Here is a 25,910-nt window from a genome sequence, read left to right as displayed (position 1 = left end):
CCAGAAATAGGCTGATAGAGACCTTGCCTTGTGTGTGTGTGTGTGTTCATGAAATCTATTTTCTATATTTGGCAACACCACACTATAGCTCACTATTGTTGAGAACTGGACATAAATGCCACTTACTGGCAGGGTCCAGTATTTGCTGCTTATCCAGAGCTAATTCAAGGCTTCTGTTGATTTGTGTAGTTTGTCCTGAAACAAAGAGTGGATAGAGCTTTCTTGAATCTTTTCCACTAATGACAGGTCATAATTTTAAAACATGTCCCAGAACCCTTTTAAAGTAAGTCTTTCAGTATTGTAACACTCATGAGAGCAGCAAAATAAAATCCAGTTATAATGGTACAATGTGTTTTCTCCAAAGTGTGCCAGGGGTTTTGCTGAAACAGACTCTGAGTATCTCTGAGGACTTTGTTTACCTGGCTTTGAAGAAACTTGACAAGGCCAGACACAATAACATATTTCAGTTTTCTTTTGTAGAAATAGGAACTTAAGGCTCTAAACCTACATTTTTGAAGCAGTAGGATTTTGTCTTGAATTATCAGTGAGACCTGGTATAGCCCTGTTTTAACAGTGATAATTTCATTATGAATTGTATTGATTAAGAACTAATCAGATATTAAAGCATTTCACAGATGAAAGAATTCTAGTAAACAGCCTAGAAGTGCCTTAAGACTGTATAGAGTTTATTAGTTACTTCAGTTTGCATGTTCTCTCATGATTGTTGCAACTTGACAGTTTGTAAGGACAAAAAATTATAACTGCATTTTTACTTTAATGAAAAAAATATGAATTGTTTTTCCCTTGTGGGTGGAGAAGTAACTGTCATAATCTTCACATTTTTTGGTACTGTGGAAAAAACCCTGCACATTATTGCTCAATTTCTTTTCCCATGTAATACACTTGCCTTAAAACTGCATAATTATTTGTGGATGGTGAGGACCTATTTAATGGATGATATACTTTGACACCGTCTTTATAATTTTAGTCATGTAATGATTGAAAATACTTGAATTTTCAAAGGCAAATAGTGAGCCCTTGCAAAGGTGAAAATCCAATCCAATATGTCACTGTATTGTTTACTTAGACCTCTGTATTTCCTAGTCATTTAAATGCATTTTTACATACAACAATGTGGTATCTACTGAAATAATAATTTCAAATCACCAGAATTGGTTTCTCTCCCATCTAACTGTTTACATAAAAGCAGATTCCACGTTTTTAAATTGAAACATAAAATCAGCAAAGACTTTAACCTTGTGACTTGAATTTATCTTCTGTTTTTAACAGCAAAAGGTTTTGGTTCAAATAGAAGCTTAATTTGTACATAAGCTACATTTGCACATGTTTTGTAGTACAGGTTTAAATAATTTTTACTGGCTTCATCACTTCATTATTGTTTAGTATAGAAACTATGCCTTTGATTATAATAATGAAAATTTTTTGTCCCATTTCTGTGACTTCTGTTTGCTTGGCAATTGAAAATTAAGCCAGCCTTAGGTGTATAAAAGAGGAGGGTATTTAACAACTAGTATTAATTGAAAAGCAATAAGCACCATTTTTGTTGCAGTTAAGAAGACAGAGAAACTTAATTTACCCTACGGACGGCCCAGAGTTCTGCAGAAAAAACATAATTACTGCCTCCTTTACCAATACCGCTACGTGAGCGGGTACAGCAGGGACTACAGGATGGCTCTGTGGAGCACGTACACTGTTGGCAGAGATGTAAGTATAAGAAAGATTAGAAGCAGCCTTGAAAAGTAAAAATCTAGAGTGTCAGTTATTCCTGAAATCTTCTTATATCTGCTCATGATAAGAGTCACCATGGTGGTGGATTCACCATCTGCAGAGGTGTTCAGGAAAGGACTGGGTTTGGCACTTAGTGCCATAGTCTAGTTGACAAGGCGATGGTGAGTCAATGACTGGACTCAATTATCTTAGAGGTCTTTTTCCAGTTGAAATGCGTCTGTGATATTATCTCCCAGGGAACTAAGCTGAACCACATAAGATATAAAGTGGAAATTTGTGTGAGGTTGGCTATGTCAATAAGGATTGGCTTTGACTATTCCATTTCTCAGAATGAAACAGTTTTGCCCCCAGATTGAGCAGATCCATCAGGAAGTGAGGAGTCCATTGCCATTGGTATAGAAACCTATATAGGAGAATGCACTGGTAGCATAGTTCTGCTATAGCAGTCTACAGCAGTGCTACAGCAGTGCTGTCCTTAAAACTGGCCTCAATGTGGGTTTCATATTCTTAAAGCTGTTTGTAATGTGGCAGGATCCTTTTAAAAAAGTAATCTCAGGACCATCTTGAACCGTTCATGCCCTGATATGATCCTTTTCTCAGAATATAATCCTGATTGGGGAAAAAAAGAGATCAGTGAAAATAAAGCTGGTCTTTGTGGTCCTGAACCCTATGCTTAAGATATACCTATTCAGAGTAGAGCACTGATCTGATGAATGAAAGATTTTTCAATTTGGCCTTTCCCATTCACAGAAAATTTAGAAGCCAGATCATGCTTAAAAGGAATTAGGATAGTAGAGAATAATTTTAAATTATTATCTGGGAATCATAGGTTTTAGATAATGACTTATAATTAAATTTAGCTAAACTTTGGGAAAATTTATTTGATCCTAAATATTTTGAGGGTAGTGGCATGAAGCAACAAGTTACTTTAACAAGTGGCCCACACATCTATCTGTCAATTATGTGAGGCTGTCTATCTGTCAGTAAATCAGGTTGTCTTAAATGAGGGCCTCTAGATTATCTTTTAGAAGATGTAATAATTGAATAAAATGCTGCAGTTCTGTTCATTTCTAAGGTATATGAAGTGATGGGAGGGCTTGTTTTCCACTGGTATAAGAGGAACAATTCTTGCATCTTAATTAAGTCCTTCACACTCTTAAAGGCAGCTGCAGCCAAATATTTAGAATTCTGCAGTCCCTCATACCAAGAGAATTATTGTAAGTTGTGAGCTTTCACAATGATACTTATTGTAAGCTTTCACAACGATACTTTCTTCTTGTTCAATAGGACAAATGGATTTCTTCTACAGGAGCTGCCTCCAACTGTTTACATAAAGATGTTCGTATTTCACAGAATCATAACCAGACCTGTTTGTTTTACGACAATCATCCTCGCCTAACTTACGGATTTCTTGCTCCTCCAAGTAAGTACTTTGTCTTCATTGTAAAGCATGTCTGATGTACATGGTTTGTAATGTAGCAGGTGTAGTTTTTTGTGGGTGTTCTTGATACCTAATCAGAATTAAAGCAGTAGTTGCTGAATTGTTGAAGTTCACTTCAGCATAGGAGAAAGGAAAACACTTTAGATGCTTCAGCAGTTGGTGGGTTGTCCAAGGTCACTTAGTACTTCCCTGAAGTTTTGAAGCACTTATCATGCTTCTAAAGTGGCATCTCACAGAAGAAACTGGGAAGGACATGTAGACATTGAGTAAAGTCCAGCAAGCTGGTAAAATGCAAATTCACTCTGTATACATGGATAAATTGTTTGTGAACTGTTGCTGACCTGATATGGAAGTATTTTATTTACTCTACTCATTGAATACCAAGTAGCAGGTTATTTAAACATCCACATCAAACATAGTTTGCAAAGTTTCAACAGAATCCTACATTTAAGCCTAGATTCTGCAGTCAGGGAAAGTTGGCCTGACATTCATGAATTTTATTTCTCTTGCCACAATTCAGAAGCCTGTCCTGATATTTTTAAATCTCATGAAATTTGCCAACTGTATATCTGACAAGTGTAATTGCTGCTGCTACTAAATTTATTTATTTTAGGTGGAGTCTGGAAGGTACTGAAAGTCAACACTTACACCCACACCAGTTTTGGAAAATGAAGTTAGGTCAGCTCCATCTCAATGTTAATACACTGATCACTAAAAGCATGAAAATGCAAGTTTAAAGTAAAAAATCCGTGAAATTAATTGACCTTTTTTTGTTTCAGATTTTATGACAGATGCAAAGAAACCTCACTACGATGCCTTGCTTACCAGCAACATTGTGCCAATGTATCCTGAATTTAAAGGTATTTTATTTGTATGCCTATTTTATGTCCATAGTTGAATAGAAGACTGCTGGTGTTGTGCTGGCTTCTAAACCATGTATATGACCCCTGGTTCCTGGGAGAGAGGGAACATGAGATGGTTGGCTGAGAGAAAATAAACATATTCCTGGTGAAAAAGAAGGATAACTGTGGTACTTCTCCTGGAAAATAGGAGATATCCTGTTTTGTAATGGAGTACTGTTCAATTCTTAATTGTAATTTAAAATATTATATAGATTAGATATGTCAGGACATGGTGCAGTGGATGCTGCTGCCACTTATATACAACTTTTAACAACAGCAAGCACCTGTAGAATTTGTTTTCCTAGCTCATCATGTCTGTCTATACTCCACTGAATACTCTGCAGAGTTGTATTAGCAGCTTCTATTGTGAAGATTGTTTCCTGATTCCATTACTGTGTTTCAGTGTTATGGAACTACTTTCATCAACACCTCCTGCCTGAATATGCTGCAGCCAGGAATGGTGTCAATGTAGTCAGTGGTCCAGTGTTTGATTATGACTCTGATGGGCTCTATGATACCCCAGAAAAGTTGAAAAGGTGAGAACCTTTCACATTCGAATTCTTTGTTTCTTTCCTCCAATACTGGTCTGTTAGTAATTATCCTTCTTCAGAAAGACACGCAAAAGTTCAGAAAGAAGTAACAAGCCTGAAGAGATAAATGCACCTTCAAAATGTGTCATCCTAAAACTAAAGGTAGAGTTTAAGAGAAGCTGTTGTGTGTGGAATGATGTCTACCAGCCTGAAAACTTAGGACACTGCCATTGCCCCTAGGAGAGGACAAGGCAAGGAAGGGCTTATCCCTGCTGGCATGGTTGATACTCCTTGAGCTGGCAGTGTTCTACTACAAGTTGTGGGTTACACCAATTAGCAAAATTGGCTCAAGATAGCAGGCAGAGAGGTTCCTGGACTTGGGCTGAACTCTTCATCACCTCTGGAGTTTTACACATTTTTATGGCAAATCAATTTGTTATACCTCATCAAACTTGTTATTTAGTCTAAAAGCCAAACTTGATTTTCAAAAATAGTGGTTTGGAATTTTCCTTCCAGACCTAAGTTTTCCTTGGACAAAATAGGTGAATTGATAAAATTGAATATAGCTGAATGTTGCAATTTGATCTTTGTGCAAGTATGATTTGGTGGATTTACAGAGAGATCTTTTGTATTTCAGATACCGTGTTAATTCAGAAGTTCTAGTTCCAACTCACTTCTTCATTGTGCTGACTAGCTGTAAAAATACTTCTGAAACTCCTCTGGAGTGTGAAGGTTCTCTAGATGCCTTGTCTTTCATTGTACCTCACAGAGAAGACAACAGTGAAAGCTGTGCAGTAAGTAGTCTGTTTGGCCCTCATAAACTTCTGAAGTCAGGCTGGAGTTTGTTTTGTTGGATATCAGTAATTAACTGGTTAAAGCCTTTGAAAATGGTACAGTCTACATGCCCATCTTGAGAGAGAAGACAATATTTTTGCAAACAGAATTATGTCAAAGTCTGTGAATATCATCAAATGGGAAAATAGATCTGTTCAAAGAACAAAGCTTAGAGCTAGCAAAGTGGGGTCAGAGTATGCAGAGAGCATGAATGTGATACCTACAGAGACTTCTGTAATGCAGCTATTCAGTCTAGAGCTGAGAAGGATTAAGAGCTTCTAAGAGGAGTCACCCAGAATAAAAGGTCAGTGCTAAGGCCAAATGCATTCCCAGAAGGAGAAAACACAGATGTTTCTGAAGAGCACTGGTTGCTTCTAGTTCAGGTACCTTGGCATTGTGGTGAGAACACACATAACTACACTCCATATACGCCAGAAAAAAAGTGTGGAAAGTGTGTAGACCAATCCTGCAGCAAGGAATTAGAGCCAGACACAGTTCTCAGAATATTTTTATCATACTGATGGTAGATAAATTGTCATTCCCCATTATCACCAACTGGTGCAGCTACAGGTTTTGTATACTTGAGGTGGGAACAGCAAGAACTAAATTCAGACAAGCTTCTAACTATGTATAATCCTTGCCTGCTCTGTTTGTTAGATGCTTGCCAACAGTTATTGATTTCTGCCTTTATAAAACATCAAAATGTCTTTTTTTAGTAGATTAAATGCATCTCAGGAGAAAAAAAGAAGTTTTACAGCCCCTTTTTTTTTTTTCCTCCTGTGTCCCAATAGGATGGCAAGTCTGAGTCCATGTGGGTTGAAGAGAGAATGAAGTTTCATACAGCTCGGATCAGAGATATAGAATTAATTACTGGGCTCAGCTTCTATCAAGACGGAAAACAGCCAATATCTGACATTTTACAGTTAAAAACATATTTGCCAACTTTTGAGACAGTCTGATTTTTCCTATGGAATGTTTTTATTCATGTCACAACTGATTTGTAAATAGACATTTTTTTAATTACCAAAACCTTTTTTTAAAAAATAAGCTGGAACTTTTATTGAGAACTCTTGACCAAATTGCCAGTAGAGAGGAGAGTGGGTGCCATATTTGTATCTCAGGGACTCCTGATGGACTATGCTTGTGACACAGGATGGCAGCGCCTGTCATTCCCACTTGGATGTGGTGGAACCATGTCCATTATCATGCTAAGATCATTTGGTCATCATAGTCATAGACACGAACACAAATGTTATCTTTGATATGCACTGGAGAGGGAGAATTTTATAAAGCATAGTTTATGATCAGCATTCTACTTTCAAAATGCAGGCAATTAGCAAATACCATTCTGGGAAAGAACTACAGTCTTGGTGACCATTGAAATCTAAACAACAACACTCTTCTCACTCCAGTTTTCCTTGAAGTGTGAATTGCACTCTGAGCTTTGGGTGTCATAAAACAATGCAGCGTTGTGGTGTAAGAAGCTATACTGGGGTCAGCAGGACCAGTAATTAAACCTTCCCCCACGTGGAAGAGATGCCTGGCTACAGGAGTTCCGTGGGCTGGGAAGCCTCAGCATGTTGCTGCCCTCTGATGGCTCCAACACTGACAGAGAATTGGATGCACAGTTCACGTGTTGTACATGCATCCTTGGAACAGGTGGATGTAGGATGCATCAAGTCACCTTAAAATGAGAAGAATTTACATCAGGAATATGTTTGAGCTCCCAAAAGTAATTATCTTACTTCAAGCTAAACTTAGATTTGATGAAAAATTTTGCATTATTGAAGTAAAGATGTGTTTCTCTGTTTAGTACATGTTTTTGTCAGCTGTGGTTTTGAAATCCCATTTTTGAATGCAGATGCTGTCAGAGATGCAAATTTTGAAGAAGCATGTAATGACCTTTCTTGGAAGCTTTCAGGCTACACAAAACAGCTGCTACAGGCACTCAGGCATGTAGGAACTCCCTCCTTTTCCAGTACACGTATTATCACCTTTGTAATTCTCCCACTCTCTAAAGCGGATGACCCAAAATTGGCTCTGTTATGTATAACATTCAGCATGGCCAATTTCACATTTATGGTCTTCTCATTTAAAAAGGAGAAAATACATCACGCACAAGTATGTCAGAAGAATTAAGAGCCTGTAACTGAGCAGAGAGGCATTTGACCTTATAGCTTGGCCAGGACATGTTGAAGGCTGGATTCAGAGCCTGCTGAAGTCAGAGGAAGCTTTTCCATTAACTTCAGTTTGAGTGGGCTGAAGTTCTGGGACCATTTTTTCTTTTAACCAAGCGTATTTTCTTGATCTTATGTTACAAGCATGAATTTTTTTTTTTTCTCAAGTAGTTTCACTGTGTGAAATCTAAATGTGTTGTAGCAACCTCACATTACCATAGAACTGTGACAGCATTATTCAGTGTAACTGCTTTGTAATGTTGCCTGTGACCAATAAACCCATCAGAAGTACTATGCTGCTTGTGACCCTTTCTGTACCAAATGCTACCAACTGGTGCAGTTATAGAGCACAATTTCACTTTTTTCGGGGGGCAGAGGGAATGGGAGTTGCTTCATTCTTTGCTCCATAAATTGAAGATAATTTCTCCATCTGTAACATTAGTTACATTTATTATTAGGAGAGGAAGGTAGGAAGAAAGATGGTCAAGGTATTAAGGTGTTTTTGTTGTTGTTTTTTACAACTGGTACTGTCTCCTGAATACAAATAGATATGTTGACACCTTAAGGTGATGCCAGTTTCCATTCAGAGGCAGGGCCAGCCTAGCTCCTGGATAAAAATGGAACCAGTGTGTCTTCAAGCATGTGACTTCTGGTTTGACCTTTGATTTTGGAATGGAGAGCAGTTGTGAAAGCTATTATGGTCATCAAGACAGGGCAGGAGCTAAGTGAGGTTTGGAATGTGCCTTTGCCAGAAATTGACAAGTCAAATTGACAATGAAGAGAGTTATTCTCATTTAATGTTAAGTGTAAATATTTCTGCTTATTTAATTTCTTCTTTGATTTTTAAAGACATTTGTAATGGTGTTGTCAGAGCATACGAATAAATGCTGGTGCTAGTCCTGGTGTCCTGGGGCTAGTCCTACCCCAGGATGACAGAAACTAGGTTGTCCTTTTGAAGCCTGATGGGACCCAAGGAGCATCCTACAGTCGCCAGCAAACTCTGTTCAGAAAAACTTTACAGCTTCATTTGCCTGGATGTAAAACTTTTTCTGTTTCAGCTGGTGTATGGTGTCAGAGCTTGTCCTGGTTCCATCCAGGACAGGGTTAATTTTTGCAGTAGCCAGGAGAGGCATGACCAGGACTGTGAGGTTATTCTATAGCACCTCACACCATACACAGGGGGTGGGAGGGAGGTTGGGTTCGTTCCGGCTGTCTGGTGGTGGGGAGCACTCACCTGTGGAATCACTCGCCTGTCTTCTGCAGTCTGTTACTAATATTGTTGTTGTTACTGTTTGTTTACTTATCTTGTTGTTTATCTCATCAGCAAATTGTTCTTATCTCAACCTGCAATCTAATTCTCCTCTCCATCCTGCTGCAAGGATGAGGGGAGAGGGGATCGGGGAATGAGCGAGTGGCATGTGGTTTGGAGTGTTTCAGGGGGAACACTAAATTGGGGAATACCATTCCTAAACCATGACAGCATTCCACTAGGCATTTTCAGTAGATAAAGCTGAAAGGTGACATGGGTGTCAGTGTTACTCAATGTAACTGCTTCTTTGCTGTGTAGTGTGGCCTTCTTTCAAGTGAAAAAGGCAGAGGAAGAGCAGACTTCAGCTCATGGGTCTGGATGTGCCAAGAAGTGAAACGTGTCACAAGACAAGTAGAGTTGTGCCTTGAGAGATTTTTAGGTGGTACAGACTTGTATCACTGGTTGCTACTGTCAGTAACTGAGAGGTAATTTGCTTGACTAATATGTTGGAGTTTCTTGCTGTTGTTAACCTCAGGATCTACCATGTTTAAAGAAAATAAACCAATATCTAACTGTCTGTATTTCAGACAGAACTGTTCTTGTAAATCTCTTCTCAACGCTTCCCAAATACACTAAACCACTGTGTCCAGCCTAGTGCACAACAGCTGTCTGCTAAAAGCACCTGCCAGAGGCTGCCCTGTGTCATCCGGTGAGTGGGTGGCCTGGGCTCCTGCCTTTCCTTAGACTGAGTAGATTCAAAGTACAAAATTATCCCTTTAAATACAAGGTTATAAACCATACTCAGCAAGTTGGAAGGAGCTACCCATCTGCTGCATGGGAGGGCACCCACTTTTCCAGGAAAATGAGATTCATGGGGATCAGAAGTCAGAAAGAAATATAAAAGAAAGCCTCAATCTGTGACTCTGTGGTTAGGATGCTAATCTAAGAGGCAAAGATCTAATTTCTCACCTCCCTTTTTTCAAAGTCTGCTGCAAAGCCCAAGCTTGTTGCTGAGGAGGTTCCTGTGCCAGAAGGAGTTGCCCAATGTACCATTCCAGAGTGGACCCTCAGGAATAAGAGCACCATGAGGAACTTCTAGTGCTGCAGGGTCACAGGGCAGCTGCTGTAACACTCTGTGCCCACATCAGCACCACTAATGAGCTTGGGAAACCAGCCCAGGGCTCATGGTGAGCTCTATATTCAGCACTTTTACTGCTGGGCTGTGGTAAACTGTTTTTGCTCTTCTGAGGAGTTCAGGGGCAGAGTCAGTAAGAGTCCAGCAACTTATTAAAATACAAGTTTCCAAATATTTGTGTTTGTTTGCCAGCAGCAGCAACATCTCCTACTTACCCTCGCATACCTTGCGGCGATGTCTGGGAGGTGTTGGAGCACCATGCTGAGGTGGCTTGTGTACCATGTGTGGTATGTCTGCCATAGCTCAGGAACCTCTATATTACAGGAAACCAGTCCAGGTTTGGCATCCTGTGACTCAGACTCCCTGGAAAGGAGTTGAGTCCTTTGCTGAACCACTGTGACTCACCACACCAGGCTTGAGCCTCAGGAAAGGCTGCTATGGAGACCATGGACAAACTTGGAATAATTATGGAAGCCTGGAAACAGATTTTAGAGGATACCATTGCAAATTATTGTATTCCTCCTTAGCCACAACACTTGTCAAATTTATGTTGCCATTTATTGCGTGTTTAGTTCTCTCTATTTTTAATTTACTGAAATAAAACAAATATAGTGAGATGAAAGAGTTTTGAATCACTCCAAAACTCCAGACTGCTCTACTGATCAGAAGACAGCAGAATTGCCTTTTGTTCATATCCATAAGGCACATAGGCTGACAGTCATAGAATCAGAATTATTCTGGTTGGATAAGACCTCTAAGATCATTGAGTCCAGCCATTAACCCAGCACTGCCAAGTCCACCATGAAACCATGTCACTAAGTGCCACATCCACACATCGCCTAAATCCTTCCAAGGACAGTAACCACTTCCCTGAGCAGCCTATTCTGGTGCTTCACAAACCTTTTGGTGAGGATATTTTGGGTATTTTTCTAATACCCAAAAACTCCCCTGGTGCAACTTCATGCTGTTTCCCTCTCATCCTTTCACTTGTTACCTGGGGGAAAAGGCTGACCCTCACTTGGCTACACCCTTCTTTCAGGCAGTTGTAGAGAGTGATAAGGTCACCCTTGAGCCTCCTTTTCTCCAGGTTAAACAACCCCAGCTCACTCAGCCACTCCTCACAGGACTTGTGTTCTATACCCTTCACCAGCTTAGTTGCCCTTCTCTAAACTTGCTCTTGCATCTCAGTCTCTTTCTTGTAGTGAGTGGCCCAGAACTGAACACAGGATTTGAGTCAGGGCCCTTCTGAGCACAGGGGAGATGATCCCTGCCCTGGTCCTCCTGGCCACACTATGGCTGATAGAGGCCAGGATGCCATCAGCCTTCTTGGCTACCTGGGCACAGCTGGCTCATGTTCAGCTGCTGTTGACCAGCACCCCCAGGTGCTTTCCATCAGGCATCTTCCCAGGCACCCTGCCCTAAACCTGAAGGGTTACATGGGGTTGCTGTGACCCAGGTGCCAGATTCAGAACTTCACTGTATTGTTATTGGCCTTGGTCCATCAATCCAGCCCATTCAGATCCCTCTGCAGAGCCTTCCTGCCCCTACAGCAGATCAACATTCCCACCTAACTTGGTGTCATCTGTGAACTGACTGAGGGTGCACTTGATCCCCTCATGCAAGTTATCAGTGAAGATGTTAAACAGAATGGTCCCAGTACTAAGTCTTGGGGAACACCATTAATGACTAGCCACCAGCTGGATGTAAATCCATTCACCACCACTCTCTGGACTCAGCCATCCACACACTTTCTTACCCAGCAAACTATGCACCCACCCACCCAAGCCATGAGCAGCCAGGTTTTCTGGGAGAATGCTGTGGGAAATGGTGTCAAAGGCTTTACTAAAGTCTAGGTACACAACATCCACACCTTTCATAAAGGGAGACTGGTCAAGCAGGATCTGCCTTTTTAAAGCTCATGCTGATTGGGATGATCCCTTGGTTTTCTTGTACATGTCATGTCATTGCATTCAAGATGATCTGCTCCATGACCTTCCCTGGAACCAAGGTCAGATGGATGTGTAGTTCCCCAGATCACCTTCCAGCCCTTCTTGCAGATGTATGTCACATTTGTTAACTTCCCATCAAGTTGTTATGAGTCTCTGCATTTGTGGCACTCTGGCAAAGCCATGCTTTAGCTCCAGCCTCAGTCTGAAACTTGACAGGGAATTTCTTTATGTCTCTTCAAATGTCTCTTCTGGAGGCCTCACCTCTGCCATCCTGCATCTATGCCAGAGCTTTGAATTTCTCTGTGGCAGAAAGCACACTGCTTGAGGGCAATGAATTAATTTTTAAGTCTTGTGGCTTGACTTCTAAGTCTTCTGCTGGCTGCAGAAGATGGCAAAGTCTACTATAAAAATTAATTATGCTCTTTGTCACAGTCCTGTAACTAGGTCTAAAACTGTATTTAGTCCCTTTACATGGAGAAGGAAATGATGTAAGGAATTGATTCTGTTGTTCAAAATAAATTGTTTATGGACATATAGATACATTATACTTTGAATGAATAGTGAACACAGATCATTTGCTGGTGATATCTGGCCCTCTTCTGGCCTGATCTGGAATAACTGGGAAATGATCTGTTAACACTCAGTGTAATTTTCCAAGGAAACATGGCCCCAGGACAGTAGAAATCCAGGCAAACCACCTGAAAATAATAGGCTCTTTATGAGGTACTTTCATTCTTGTAATTAGCTAACACAACTAGTAGAATTTTTAGAGATGAGAGCATGGGGAAGCTTGAATTACTAAGGTGCAAATAATCAAAATTCTGCAGAAGAAGGTTATGCTATCATTTCCCATAACCGAGGAAGTTTTTATTTTCATATAAATTACTGTATATCCTGTTTATGGAACATGCCAGTGGAACTTCCTTGTACAAGTGAACTAAAATCACTTAAATTGTGTGTTGCCATCTCCCACTGCTGGCTTCAACAGAGCAGAAGTGGATTGTGACTGTGTATCAACCATTTAATTTCTTAATTTCAATTATTCTTGTGAAGTCTTGCAGAAATGGATTTCATCTTGGAGATTATGTATTATAAACCAGGTTGTCCACAGCTTTCAAAAACCCCCAAGTAACCAAAAATAAGCCAAACAAAAACAACCCAAGAAGACTAAAGCACGACCTCAGACTCCCAGCCCCCATATGCTGCAAGCTCAGAACATATTGATGTCTTTTCAAATTCAGCACTAGGTTTTATGTACTTCCTTGACATGTAGCTTCCTTAAATACAGAAAGTATGGGGATTCCCACAACATCCATAATGACTCCTTCACAATGATAATTTGCCAAAGGATAGTCCATACCAAAATAAAGCTTAGGAAAAATGAAGAATTTTGTTATGAAAAACATGATGTTGAAACTGAAGTATTACAAGAAGAACCCCTACATGCAAGAAGAAGCCATGTGGAATTTAGTATCAGAGTCCACAAAAATTACAGAGCTATAGTTATTTCAGCAAGAGTGCAAATGCTCCATTACTAAAAGGATATCAAAAAAGGGCAATGTTTGGGTGTTGGAGGGAATAGGTCTATCAAAAAGAACAAGCCTACAGCTTCCTTAAAGAGAAAAAGCAATAACCAAAAGGCTGTTTTGGCCCAGAGGACTTAGATAAACATGTGACAGAAACAATTTCCACTGTTAATAAGAGAAATTTTGAGTTGGTTGATGGCAAACACTTTCCTAAGGCCTTACCTTAGAAACAAGACATGCATTGATTTTAGCCTTCTCCTCAGAAGATGTTTTTTTTTCAGATACATAATAGATAGCATATTTTGATGGTATAAGACGTGACACTTCATGAAGATAATGATTTTGTTGGAGGGTGTGTATAATAAAAATTTCAAAATCATCCTGAAAACAACTAGAACATCAGTGTTAATACTGAATCACAATGCAAAATACATATATGGGGAATGTAGTCCTCAGAAGAGAAGTGAACGTGAATATGTTCTTAGACCTGTTTGGCTGAGTCACTACCTTTTATATAAAAAAAGAAGCAGAAGGATTTCTGTGTAAAGCAAACTGTGTAAGCAAATGTTTGCCCAACCTGGGTTCTCAAAGCAGGAACATGACAGCAGTACTTGTGCACAGGTAGTTATGGGATGTAACTCTTGGTAGGGATTTAGAAGCTGAAGAAATGGGTCAGTTAGGAGCAGGCTGATGGTGAGCACAAAATTGGGCTATCCATAAGACTGCCTCCTTTCCAAGGAGGGGGGTGACTCTAGGAGACTGAAGAGATTTTTCTACATCTGCCTGACTGAGTGGTACTGATACCTCAAGGTCTCTATACCTCAAGGTCTCTGTCTTCTGTGCTGGGCCTGAGATTCACTGAACATTTACAGTCAGGTTAGTTGAAAAAAGCATTGAAAAAGGTCTGAAGAAGACCTCTTGTTAAAAGTTTTTCACCTGGGGAAGATGATCTGAGGAAAGCCTCAGTTCTTTGCTCATGCAGATGAAATGCAGAGTGCTGTTAAGGAGCAGAGTAAGGAAAGTAAATCTCAGGTGAATCTCTGGTTCTGAGTGACTAAGAATGGCCAGTCCATCACTGTTACTATTGACTAAAGTTGTTATTCAAAGGAGTTGTACCAAACATATTAACTTCTGAAGGAAGATTATGGGCCTTAAAAACATACACATTTCTTACCACAGTCTCAGTAGTGTAGCAGTCCGTGTGTCAGACCCTGCTCCATTCTGTTGGGCAGTTGACAGCTGCAGCAGACACAATCCAGAGAAAAAGGCACAGCAGCCCTCTGGCCCATTTGTATGTCCAAATCCATTTCATATTAATGGGTCTCTAGTAGGGAGCTGGATCAGAGTTTTTTTTTACAGTAGGTTTGGGTTAGATCCAGAGCATCAGAGTCAAAGACCTATTTAGCAGACCAAATCTGCACAAAATGGATGTGATTCATTGTCTATGCATGTTGAAAAAGTCAGGAGGGAAATTTTCCCTTTCAACAATTTAACTCAAAAACTTATTGTAACATAATTAGTCATCTGGAAAAAAGGAGATGTAATTACATAAGATAATTTTATGATTCTCTGACAGATACCCAAAGCCTACATGTGAATCTGTATCTGCCTAAGGAGGAGAAGCAAGTCCTGCTCATCCTAAAAGTTGAACCTTGGATTAGTTTTTAAGAAGCATGCAAGATAAAAAGCAAGACAATTAAAACATACTCTCCTTTAATATAACCTTTAATAAATAAACCCCTTTTTCTGTGTATTTTTCCAGGTACCTGCTAGTGAAAACTATTGTGATGTGTTGTGGCATATTGTAGTGATTTGTTCCTTCAGGGTGGGTGGCATGCACTCTGGGGGTTTAATTTTCTATATTTTCAATATAGATAACAATGCTGCAATGATATCTAAGTACAGCATGGTGCTTGGGCAGAACTGTGTAGCTGTCACTTTAATTCACTTTGAGAAAATGAGAAAGATTTCCTGTATTTCAAACAAGTCTATGTTTACATCATCCCTCGTAACAAAATAGCACGAATTGTTTCAAGTGAGTAATCAAATACCTTCCACCAAAAAGAGCAGGAGCTCGTTTAGCTTCATTCGCAGGGAGGCAAAGTTTGTAGCCGGAGCAAAAGGCGGCCGCAGAGCTGCCACGCGGTGTCAGTGTGATGCAGAGAAAGAGCCCGGTCTCGTTCCTCTGCTCCGGCCTGGAGTCTGGAGAGACCAGGACCTGACAGGGTGTTTGTAGTAATTTGCTGTTTCGGGAGTTGATAGTCTGATAGGGGCTCACGTGGGGTATTAAGTGCTAGCTAGGAAAAATATGGAATATATTGCTGTACCCCCTACACTATCCATAAACAGCATAATCTACCAGAAATCATATGCTTCATAGTCGCCTCATCAATGAAGCCACTTTTATCTGAATGAATGCATGAAATAAAATGATCGACCAACTTTTGTCTATTCCTTGTTTTGGGAAAGCAGACAGACAAAATACAGGTGCCGGTGTTTCTTTATCTTCTGTCTAAAGGACAGGATGTTTTTGTGCAATCCTACTAGCCCACAACTTGTCCTGGTGTGGATGTACAGAGCAAAAAATATTTGAAGACTGGTTTAATGAAGTCTAATAAATAATCTTAGAAAGATTTTAGGCATAACTGTAAACTATTTTTGGAAGAGGATCCTGCTGCCTCTCACAATCAGAAGTAACCATACAGCACAAAGAGATTTTATCAGCCTTTTGCTTGTTTTTCTCTGACTTGTGTTGAGAGGGCCATTGTATTTGTCTGTGTGTGGTTGTTAACAAATATACATATTGTTTCTAATAAATTGTTTTATGATAAGGTCTGTGGAGAATGACAGAGAGAAGCCAAAGAAAACATTACATAAATAGCGTCTAATTTGCTTTTCAACTGTTTAAAATTAAAGCACTCATAAGGACAGAAGAGTCTTGCTTCATTTCTGCATGTAGAAAGTCCACTTTTTCTTCACACAAAACCCAAGCTTTTACCCAGATAATCCTTGCACTCTTAAGGCTGGTTGTACTTACAAGATTTGCCATGCTTATTATATGCTTGTAGAAGTCAGAAAAGCCAGAACTAAAAATCCCCATTGCATCCAGTTATCCAAAGGATAACACAAGCATACTCACATCTGTAGAGTAGAATATTGCATAAGGTGACACATTTATATTATAACTGCATCTTCATGAGAATAGCTAGATGATACAGGCAGCTACAATGGGGATGTCTGCATTTGTAAGTGCTTGTGCGTGTGTAAGGTTAAACTTCACAGAATATCCTTACTCAAGGTGTTTTCCATGTGGACTTAGAGATAAGTCAGGCACCTTCTTGTGAAGTGGGATGGCATTGCCAATTCTTCTCTAACAGCATTTCCTGGTGTCTGTAATAAAAATGACTGTAAAATGGCACTTTCTAGAGTGCTCTTTAGGACTTCTGTGGATCATAAGGATAAGCAGCAATGCTTATTGAAAGAAAAAACAAATGTTGCTTTCCCTTGAAAATACTGATCCCAGGTGACTTCTCACAGGCATTAGCCATGCTGGGATCCATTCAAGATCACTGGCTAGGGCATATTCTTATCTATGCAGTTCTTTCCAAGGTGACTACTTAGTGGCTATGGAGCTGTGGCTGGAAGAATCAATGGAAGGAAAGACATACTTAATTTCTTTGTCATCATATGAAAATCCTTTGAGTCACAGATGAAGAAAAACCTCAGCTGAGAAGATTCCCCCAGATGAGTAACTGCAGCTAAGAGGCTGATGGGGAAGCCCACTGAGAGACACTTGTGGCAGCTCCCAAGGTAAGATGAGCTGGCTTTTTTCATTAACTCCTAGCACATTAGATTTCAGAATCTTGATTAGCTTACTATCTTGGACTTTCTAACCTCACAACAAGCTTAGAATTAGAACAGCATGTATGAATGGAAAAGGCCAAATATGACTTCTTACTTATTTCCATTGCTCTGTTAATTAAAAAAGCATACATAACACCATATCACAGTGTATTAAGATTATATCAAGTACCTTCCCACATGTTACATTGTCTAAAGTTTGAATAATATTTCAGATCTAATTTGAATCCTTGTCTTTCTCTTTCATTTACCAGATTCACTGGCTTATCACTTCCCTAGTAGGTTGATACTAGGTTGTAATTTTAGCTGTTTGCAGAACACTATTTTGTGCAGTTTGTGGTGCTGGAAGTGCTTATTGCCCAGCAAATGCCACAGGAGCCAGCCTGTGTCCTCCCAGGAGACCTCCAAGGCATACAGTCCCATGCAGTTCCCCTAAAATTGTACAGCCTTAGGATTTTGGGTCACAGGTAGTCCAAACCAGTCTGACTGCAGTTATGTTGGTTAGCTAGGCTGACCAGAGTCCTGAAAACTGGCTGAAAAGCTGGTTCTTAGCATTCAGCTCAGGAGCAGGAAAACATATTTTGTAGCTGCTGAAAGCCGCTAAATACCTGCTTTTAATAGGTCTAATTTAAACCAACAAACATTTATTTGGATTGCACATTTCTTTCAGTGGCTCAATTAACGGGGCTGAGTAATGAATGGAGGCACCACTGGATTGTATTAGCACTGCAGTACTGTGTTAGCAGCCTTTTGGTCCTGCTCAGGAGGCTGTAAAATGCTTTGTTCCTCACAACATAAACACCATTATACTCCTACCAGGGTTGAATTTACTTACCATTAAACAAATGTACACAGTCCTGCAATTGGCACTGCCCCAATAACAGACAGGAGCTGAGGAATGCTGCCACAATATGCAGCCAGATGTTTCAGGGTGGGACATTTCAGAATGGGCCCATGTTCACTACTCTGGGGATGTGGGCTTGGAGTAGAACAGAGAAGAGCTGAAAAAGCCAGGGCAAGCACTAAGGACTGTAAACAGCTCTTCTCTGATGCAGCAGCAATGCTGAATCGTGCAGTGGAGATGGGACCTTAGTCATGCTTCTAAACTCTGTTCAAACACTAAATGTGTTGAAGGCTTTAGTACAGTTTGGGAACAGGTTCCTTGAAGAAATTCCTGGTATTTCCTGGTTCCAGGCAGGCTGAAAAACACTGTGAGAATGTAGTGGCTTTTGGTATGTCCATTTATGGACATGAATCAAAGGAACTGCAGGGAGGAAAAAAAGTGGAAAGTGAGAGGAAAAATAAGTTAACTGAACTACTTCCTCTCTCAGATTCTTCTTGGGTTTTGGGCAAAGCCTTACAGTGGTATTTCATCCCAGCTTCTCCTTGCTAACTACTTCCATATGTAGGCATAGTATAACATCAGTTAAAGCCACATTTAAGCACTGTTTTTAAAGAACTTGGGTTTTTGGTGGTAGGATACAAAGTCAGAATGGTTGAATTATTATATATTCAGGTAAAAATATTACTGTTCCTTCTTATATTTAATGTCCTTTTCAGTATAATGAAATGAAAGCTTTCTTCAAGTGCGAGGTCTGAAAAACTATGCTACATGAGAAAAATACAAATGATCTAGTAAAAAATATGCTATTTCTAGTGGTGTCCAAAAGTCAGTTTTCTCAGCTGAGTCCTCGTCTTTGTGAGACAAACAACTGGATACTGTTCAAAGACTTATTTGTTCCTGTGTGGTTGCAGATCATTAAAAGTGGCTCATTCTTGAGGACTTTTTTAACTAGTGTCTTTTGGATGTGTCTCAGCTCTGAGGAATCTGACAAATTTCCATCTGGAGAGTAGAGCCTATTTCATATGAAAGGGCTATAATCCCTGTCTGTTGTTCACATCTGTATTGTGTTAGAAAGCTAAGCTGCAAATCCATGCAAAAGTGTTATGGTACAAAAATCTGAAATACAATGGTTTAGAACTATTTCAAAGTATTTGATACTCTGGTCTACAGCCACCTTGAATTTCTGTTTAATATTTAATTGAATATCTTTTATCAAATTAGTATTGACTTTACAGAGATTCTTTACCAACTGTATTATTAATATAGCTGGAGATCCATTTAAAGGAGGTAGTAATTAGAATGAATATGCTTTCATATATGAATAAAATATTTTTAAAGTACAGTAGCAAACTTGCTCAGTAGGATTTTCTAAGGATGCAAGCAACCAAAAGCAGACTTTCAAAACAAGGTATTTTGAAAGGAACATGAACCAATATTCTCCCCCATGTAAGTGACTTTGGACTTTTGAACTCAGGTTTTTATTCTTCCATCTATGCATCTTAGGCACAAAGAATGAAATCAGGAAACTTCTTTACGGTTGAAAGGCCCACATTGTAGCCATCATTTAAGATGCCATAAATTCCACACAAGGGCTCCTTTTTCCTGGGATACCTTTGAAAGAAAGCCTTGCAAACAGTATGATGCCTACCTATACCTCTAGGAGAGCTTACAACAAAATATTTTAATTTCTTTACCTTCAGAGATAAAACCTTCAGAGGTCTAACACCTGTGAAATGGTGTAAATGTATGCTTCTGTCAGAAGACTACACACATTTCTGGAAAAAAGGAGTGCAATTCATTATAATGCATACCTGAGATTTATGATCCCTGATATGCTCAGGGGAGAGCAACAATGCTTAACAGATTTGCATATGTAGCATACTCCCTTATTTTAATTCACAGTGGCAACAGCAACCCACTACCAAAATATTCTGACAGGCCTCTTCTGTTCTCTGCTGCCCTGTGAAACAGTGCAATAATGTGGCAGATGGAAGGCAAGGCAGTTTCATCATCACACAATCTGGGAAAGGACAGGTAGTGGTCCTGGGCTGCTTTGGGGGAACCCCATTGCAGGTGTCTTTCAGACAACCCTTCCTCAACCAGAGCCCTGCTGCTGCTCTCTGACCCTCCAGCCTTGTTTGCCAGGCACAGCTGGACGACAGTGCCAGGGGAGGCCACAGTGTGGATTAGGTGTTGGAGATACAGCCCACACTGCAGAGAGCTGGGAGCAGAACATGAGCGACTCTTGTGGTTGTGAGGCTCATGGGAATGATGGTATTAGGAAATGTCATTCATTATAATATCTGATACTAACTGACAAAAGACTGCAGAGCAGAGCTGTTCATCAAAGCGCTTAAGCAGTGTCATAAGCACCCCATTTCTCACAGGAATTAATCCCAACCTGCCAGGTACATTGTGCTTCTTTCTGTTCTGCTAATCCTGAGAGCTTCTATAGTGATGGTTATGAATGAAGTCCATGTACATCCTGTCCTTTCTGGAACTAGAAATGAGAGTTTTCTTCTTATTTGGGGGTGGAGCCACAGTAGCGGTCAGGCAACCAGTCCTCAGGGTTGTACGAGTGTTTGAAGCGTTTCCAGGGTGAGCTGAATGGCTGCACAATATTCATAATCTGAAAAAAAAACATTGTGAAAAAATGCCGGAGAGTCTCAGGGAGCATAAGAGCCAGAGGCTACCCAAAAGTATTTTGTATGGGACATAGAAAGCCACTTCCTCATGCCAGGAAAATTCCTTTTATTTTTCAGAGGAAGGAAAAATGCTTCTATGTCCTTGAGCAAAGCCTGGTGAAGCCATTGGCAAGACTCCCATTGACTTCCCATTAGTTTAGGGCTCTGTTGTTCATCATTAGTCAAAGCTGGTGTTACACTGATTTGCTGCTAATGCTAGCTGAAATCAATGGGATTGGAAGGTGCTCAGGAAGGATGGACATTTTTGTAAGCTAACACTCTTTCAGCACCAGGAAATTCCAGATTGAACTTGTTTGCCTGAAAAGGATTCTTGTTGGAGAGCATGTTTTTTTCTGAAAACAAGAACTAATGCTTCTAGTGCAAAGGTTAATTTTGAATTCAAAGAATCCCCTTGTCTTAATAAAGGGATGAAAAAAGTCTGTTATTGATGTAGGTCCAAGCACAGGACTGAAGCTTTTCTTTTAGCTTCAGGAGGATGAGGGAGTTGACTCACAACTGTCCTCACAAATAGTTCTTGCTTATCTAAGATGAATGTTTGGACCATTTTCAGATGTGTAGCTCTTACAATACTTCTCATCTGTGGCCCTGCAGGAGTTTGAACCCATGGACACTCTGCACAGAACTGTCACATGTAATAGTTTGGCCTTGTCAGCAAGAAGGAATATAATCTGCATAACTGCCACCAGAGTCCAGTGCTCTATCATACCACACTTAGGTGTTAATTCAAGTAAAGCAACATCTAAATTAGCCTTACACTGCATGAAGGTTAAACTAGAAGTTTTTTAGAGGTCCCTTCCAGCCTGTCGTATTCTGTGATTTTTATGATACAACTCATTAGCTATTCCCCGAGAATTGCACCAAGTTTTGGACTTCTGCATTTGAGTCTAGAGTCAAGAACCACTTCAATGCTTTTAGCAATTAAAAATATTTTCCTTGCCTTAGTTGAAAACAAATCTTAACCAGTGGAACACCTCAATGAAATTAAGCATGTTGTGTGGTGTATTACAGCAGCCGCTGAATACCATGGTGACTCCTTTCAAACTACATGTGATGCATGAGGATACCTGCTTCCAGTCTCATGCCATACTGGGCTTGGCAAAGCAAGCCTGGCCCTTCCCAAAATTCAGAATTCTAAATTCAGAAGAGTAACAAACAGTTACAGTTGGTTCACTAGTAACAGAATAAGTAAATCTTTAGCTTATTCCCAAGTGTATGTGATTCTGAAGAACCCACCACACATTACTTCATTTTCATATAGCGAAAAGGCAACCCTTTTAGAAACATGAAAAGGAATAGTGGAGACTAAAGGTAAATGAAATACCAAGCCATTTATATAAAAAATATAAATACTTTATTTTCAACTAAAAAGGTGCAAACATGTAACTTTTGGTCACACTTCTCAACAAATAAACTGTCCAAAAAGAGCCATAGTCAAAGAAAGAAACAAATGCTCAAGTGGAAAGACTGATGAGCTACAGAACAGCCATTTCTCTTAAAGCCACTTGTCTAATAAAGTAGTAAGTAAACATATTTTGCCAGACGAATGCTTTGTAACATTACAGGCACCTCAGCTTCATCTTGACTTCAACTCACCATTTGGCCCTATCTGAACAATTTCCACTAGAGTATCTATTTCATGCTTTGAATGCATTGTCAAACAAGCTTTAAATCTTACCTATCTTGTTCCAAAAAAGAAGGCTATCATTGAACTTTCAAAGCATTAAACAAAAGCACAAAATTTTAAATTAATTTAGATAACTGTACAAATATATATACACACAGTATTTACAATATTCATAAAAAGTAGCTTGTTACAGGTAAATTAACTGCCACAAGCTGTCCAGTCTAATTGACATGATTCTGATTCTTGTTGGCCAAGCCATCTGAATCAGAGTGTCAGAGCTGAAACATTACTGTCCTGACTAACAGAACACCTTCTACTTAGCACTTTGCTGGGTGTTTGCATTCCAGCTGTTGCTGTCTCTAAGCCAGCGCCAGCAAACATGCTAATGGTCTCTTCTCAATTGCACTACTAGATGAAGCACGCTGTACCACATTAAGGGAACATTTGCTTGAATCTGCTTTTCCTGCCTGTTTCCCTTAACCCCATCACACCACCTCAGGAACATGTTCTGAAGCTGTGTCTCGCTGTGGTCCCACTGTCCATTTTACGTTCTTCTTCAAATCACCATTTGGGGTCAGTAGAAAAATTGTCTTAAGTCACATGGAGCAGTTTGTTGAAATTAAAAAAAAAACTGATTTAAATACCTTGTGCTATTGAATCATGTTTACAAAATGAGATGCAAATCAGTTCAAGTTGAGAATGCATTTAGCGTCTCCTTCTGGCTTTATGCCATGTCTCCATACATCTTCCTGTAGTACAGAGACTCAAAGATGTCATTGTCTCCAGGGCAGTTGTAGTGGCACGCGCAGGTCTTGATGAACATCATTTTCCTTTTCATGATCTCCCCATCAGGGCACTTGAACTCCACAGGGAGGGTGGCTGTTCTGTGGGGTGTGCAGCAGCGCCCGTCAGTGCAAACACCACAGAACTTAGCTCTGTAGGTCTTCACGCTGGTGCAGCCAGACAGCTCAAACTTGACAGGCTTGGAGATTTTGGGGGTGCGAATGCACTTTTTGCCTTTCTGTCAGGATAGAAGTGAATACAAGATGTTTAGAAGGTAGGCTTTCACAAAGCACACTAAGCTTGCAAGTTAGTGGTGAGCAGCCGTGCTAATTCTACTGTGTTATCATTAGGCAAGATTGTCTTATATAGTGCCATAACACAGCATGAGAGAAAACTAAGGACATTTAACTGTAAATAGTGATCACCACTAGGGTAAAACTCAAATTTCCAAGTAAACCACTTGAAACTGACTACCTGTCAGCTCTGCACTTTTGGTCACTGTCCTTTTGCTAGTGGATGGAAGCAACCTAGTGCAGCATACATAAAGATAGTAATATTTACCTTGATGTTCTCCTCCAGGTCTGCTTCACAAGGTCTGACCATGCAGAGTCTACTCTGTTTCTCCAGTCTGCAGAAGGCATTATCATTGGTGACCCTGGTAGAGATACCCATGCCACAGGTCTTGGAGCAAGCACTCCATTCCGTGGTCTGTACCAGGCAGTTGGCACGCATCATTGTTGGGTCTGGACCATAAGTGTCTTCCAGTCTGTAAGCTGCAGGAGACAGAAAACCAAAATGAGACCAATGCCTAACCTCAGCCCTCTAAATGCTCCTTCCTTTTCCTTGAGAAATTCAGGCAGCTAAAATACGTGGGGTGATTCCACTAACTGCAGCCCTCCAGCCTCTGCCTGTGTCCATCTAGTCCACTGCCTCCATCATGCAGGGTGCCCCCTCCCCCGGCTGCCATCTGCAGAGAGCCCCCCACTCACCGGCAAGTGCGGGTCCCACGGCAGTCTGCTCCTTGGCCTCATCGCAGACCCACTCCTCGCAGCACTTTCCAGGGAGCTTCACCCGGCGCGGGTAGGGGCAGTCGGGGCTGGGCAGACGGACGTCCATGCTGCAGAGGGGCACGCAGCCCACGGCGCCGTCCAGGCAGGTGCACTGGTACTTGCAGCTGCTCTGGAAGGACTCTCCGCTCCGGTACACCATGCCGCTGAACACGCACGGGGCGCCGTCCCGAGCTGCGAGGGGCAGGAGGCAGAGCGTGAGTCGCGGAGGTTCCCACTTTCCTCACTCCCTGCCCGGCAGGACCCTGTTCCCGTTCCCGCGGCAGCCCTGGCCCCCACTCACCGGTGCAGACGCCGATTCTGCGGTTGGCGGGGGAGCCGAAATCGCAGAAGAGCCCCTTGTGGTGGTCGCAGGGGTCGCGCTCGGTGCAGAGCTCGCCCAGCTGCTTGGCGCACACGCGGCAGCAGCCGCAGCCGTCGAGCACCAGGGAGACGCCGGCGGGGCAGGTGGGACTGGCTCCGCACTGGCACTGCCCGCTGCACTCCTGGCCCTGAGCCTCCTGAAATTGCCGGGGGGGACAGAGAGAGAGAGAAAGGGGGAGCGTCAGAGCCGCCGCCGGGACCGGCCGGACGGGGCAGGCGCGGCGGCGCCGCGGGCGACAGCACTTACCGGGCTGAGGAGGGCGAGCAGCAGCGCTAGGGCGAACGGGGCGAGGGTGTTGGGGACCATCCTGCAGCGGTCAGCGGCTTGTGGGTGACGAGGCGGCGGCGTCGGCGTCGGGCTGCCGGACGGCGAGGGGAGCCGAGGTAAACCGAGAGCTTCCCGCAGGGCGGATCTCCTCGGCGGCGCGGACGGGGCTGCGGCGGGCCGTGGGCGCTGTGCCGGAGGGTGGCTGCTGCCGGCTGTTGCTGGGCTCCGCTCTCCTCCGCTCCGCTCCGTCCGAGTGCGGCGGGAGAGTGGCTGTGTGACTGCTGAGTGCCGGGACGGACGCCCCTTTATAGGCGGCGGCGGCGCGGCCTCGCCAATGGGCTGAATGGGGCCGCGGACAAACAGCGACATTCCGCGCATTCCTGCGCGCCGCGCCGCGCCGCCCGCCCCGCCCCGCGCCGCCGCCGCCGCCCCGGAGCGGCCCTGACCCCTGACTCCCGCATTCCTCCGGCTGCGCCCCCCCAGCGCACATTCTTACCCCCCCCCCCCAATCACGGTTTTTTATTTTTCGTCCTGATGTGTTTTAAGTGTGAGTCCCCATCGCTGCCAGCGCTCCCGGCCGCCCCCCCGCCCCCGGCAGCGCGTTATTTCGAGGCGGGCGGAGGGTCCGGCGGGAAGGGGCGGCGGGGCGGTTGCCAGGGGCGTTCGGGGGAATCCGCTATTTCCCTTCCCTTGTGCTCCACGCTCGTCCCTCGTCCCTCCCCCGGGCACAGGGGACGTGGGGCGGGTGGATCGGGGGTGGCGCGGGGTACCCGGTGTCCGGCGGCGAACGGTCCGGGGCTTTGGTACCACCGAAAAAAGGTATAATTACGCTACCGGGTATAAATTGACTCTGCGTACCACTGAATCATACTGAATATTTGTAATGTGCTCCTTCCCTAATAG

The 25,910-nt window shown here is 42.0% G+C and overlaps 2 protein-coding genes across 2 annotated transcripts in view; one reads left to right on the top strand and one right to left on the bottom strand.

Moving 5' to 3' along the window:
• ENPP1 (ectonucleotide pyrophosphatase/phosphodiesterase 1) overlaps positions 1–7,925 on the top strand; it is a 53,220-nt gene extending 45,295 nt beyond the window's left edge. Inside the window, exons 20-25 of the mRNA XM_071436507.1 lie at positions 1,571–1,725; positions 3,037–3,172; positions 3,970–4,050; positions 4,496–4,628; positions 5,260–5,416; positions 6,248–7,925. Coding sequence (XP_071292608.1) covers positions 1,571–1,725; positions 3,037–3,172; positions 3,970–4,050; positions 4,496–4,628; positions 5,260–5,416; positions 6,248–6,415 — 830 coding nt within the window. The 3' untranslated portion in view covers positions 6,416–7,925. The remainder of the gene's footprint in view (positions 1–1,570; positions 1,726–3,036; positions 3,173–3,969; positions 4,051–4,495; positions 4,629–5,259; positions 5,417–6,247) is intronic.
• A 14,305-nt stretch (positions 7,926–22,230) lies between these two features.
• On the bottom strand, positions 22,231–25,422 carry CCN2 (cellular communication network factor 2). The gene is made up of 5 exons (XM_071436472.1): positions 24,987–25,422; positions 24,660–24,876; positions 24,299–24,550; positions 23,871–24,082; positions 22,231–23,547 (listed from the first exon to the last, which is right to left on the bottom strand). Exons 1-5 carry the CDS (start codon positions 25,383–25,385, stop codon positions 23,251–23,253), a joined length of 1,377 nt encoding a protein of 458 aa, XP_071292573.1. The 5' UTR covers positions 25,386–25,422; the 3' UTR covers positions 22,231–23,250.
• Positions 25,423–25,910: the final 488 nt, after the last annotated feature.

The sequence above is a fragment of the Agelaius tricolor genome, unplaced genomic scaffold (genome assembly GCF_023055355.1).
Source record: "Agelaius tricolor isolate 1412-34295 unplaced genomic scaffold, bAgeTri1.0.p SCAF_1, whole genome shotgun sequence".
Taxonomy (NCBI): domain Eukaryota; kingdom Metazoa; phylum Chordata; class Aves; order Passeriformes; family Icteridae; genus Agelaius; species Agelaius tricolor.
Note: the sequence above shows the minus strand (reverse complement) of the source record. Positions and strands in the feature narration are given on the sequence as shown.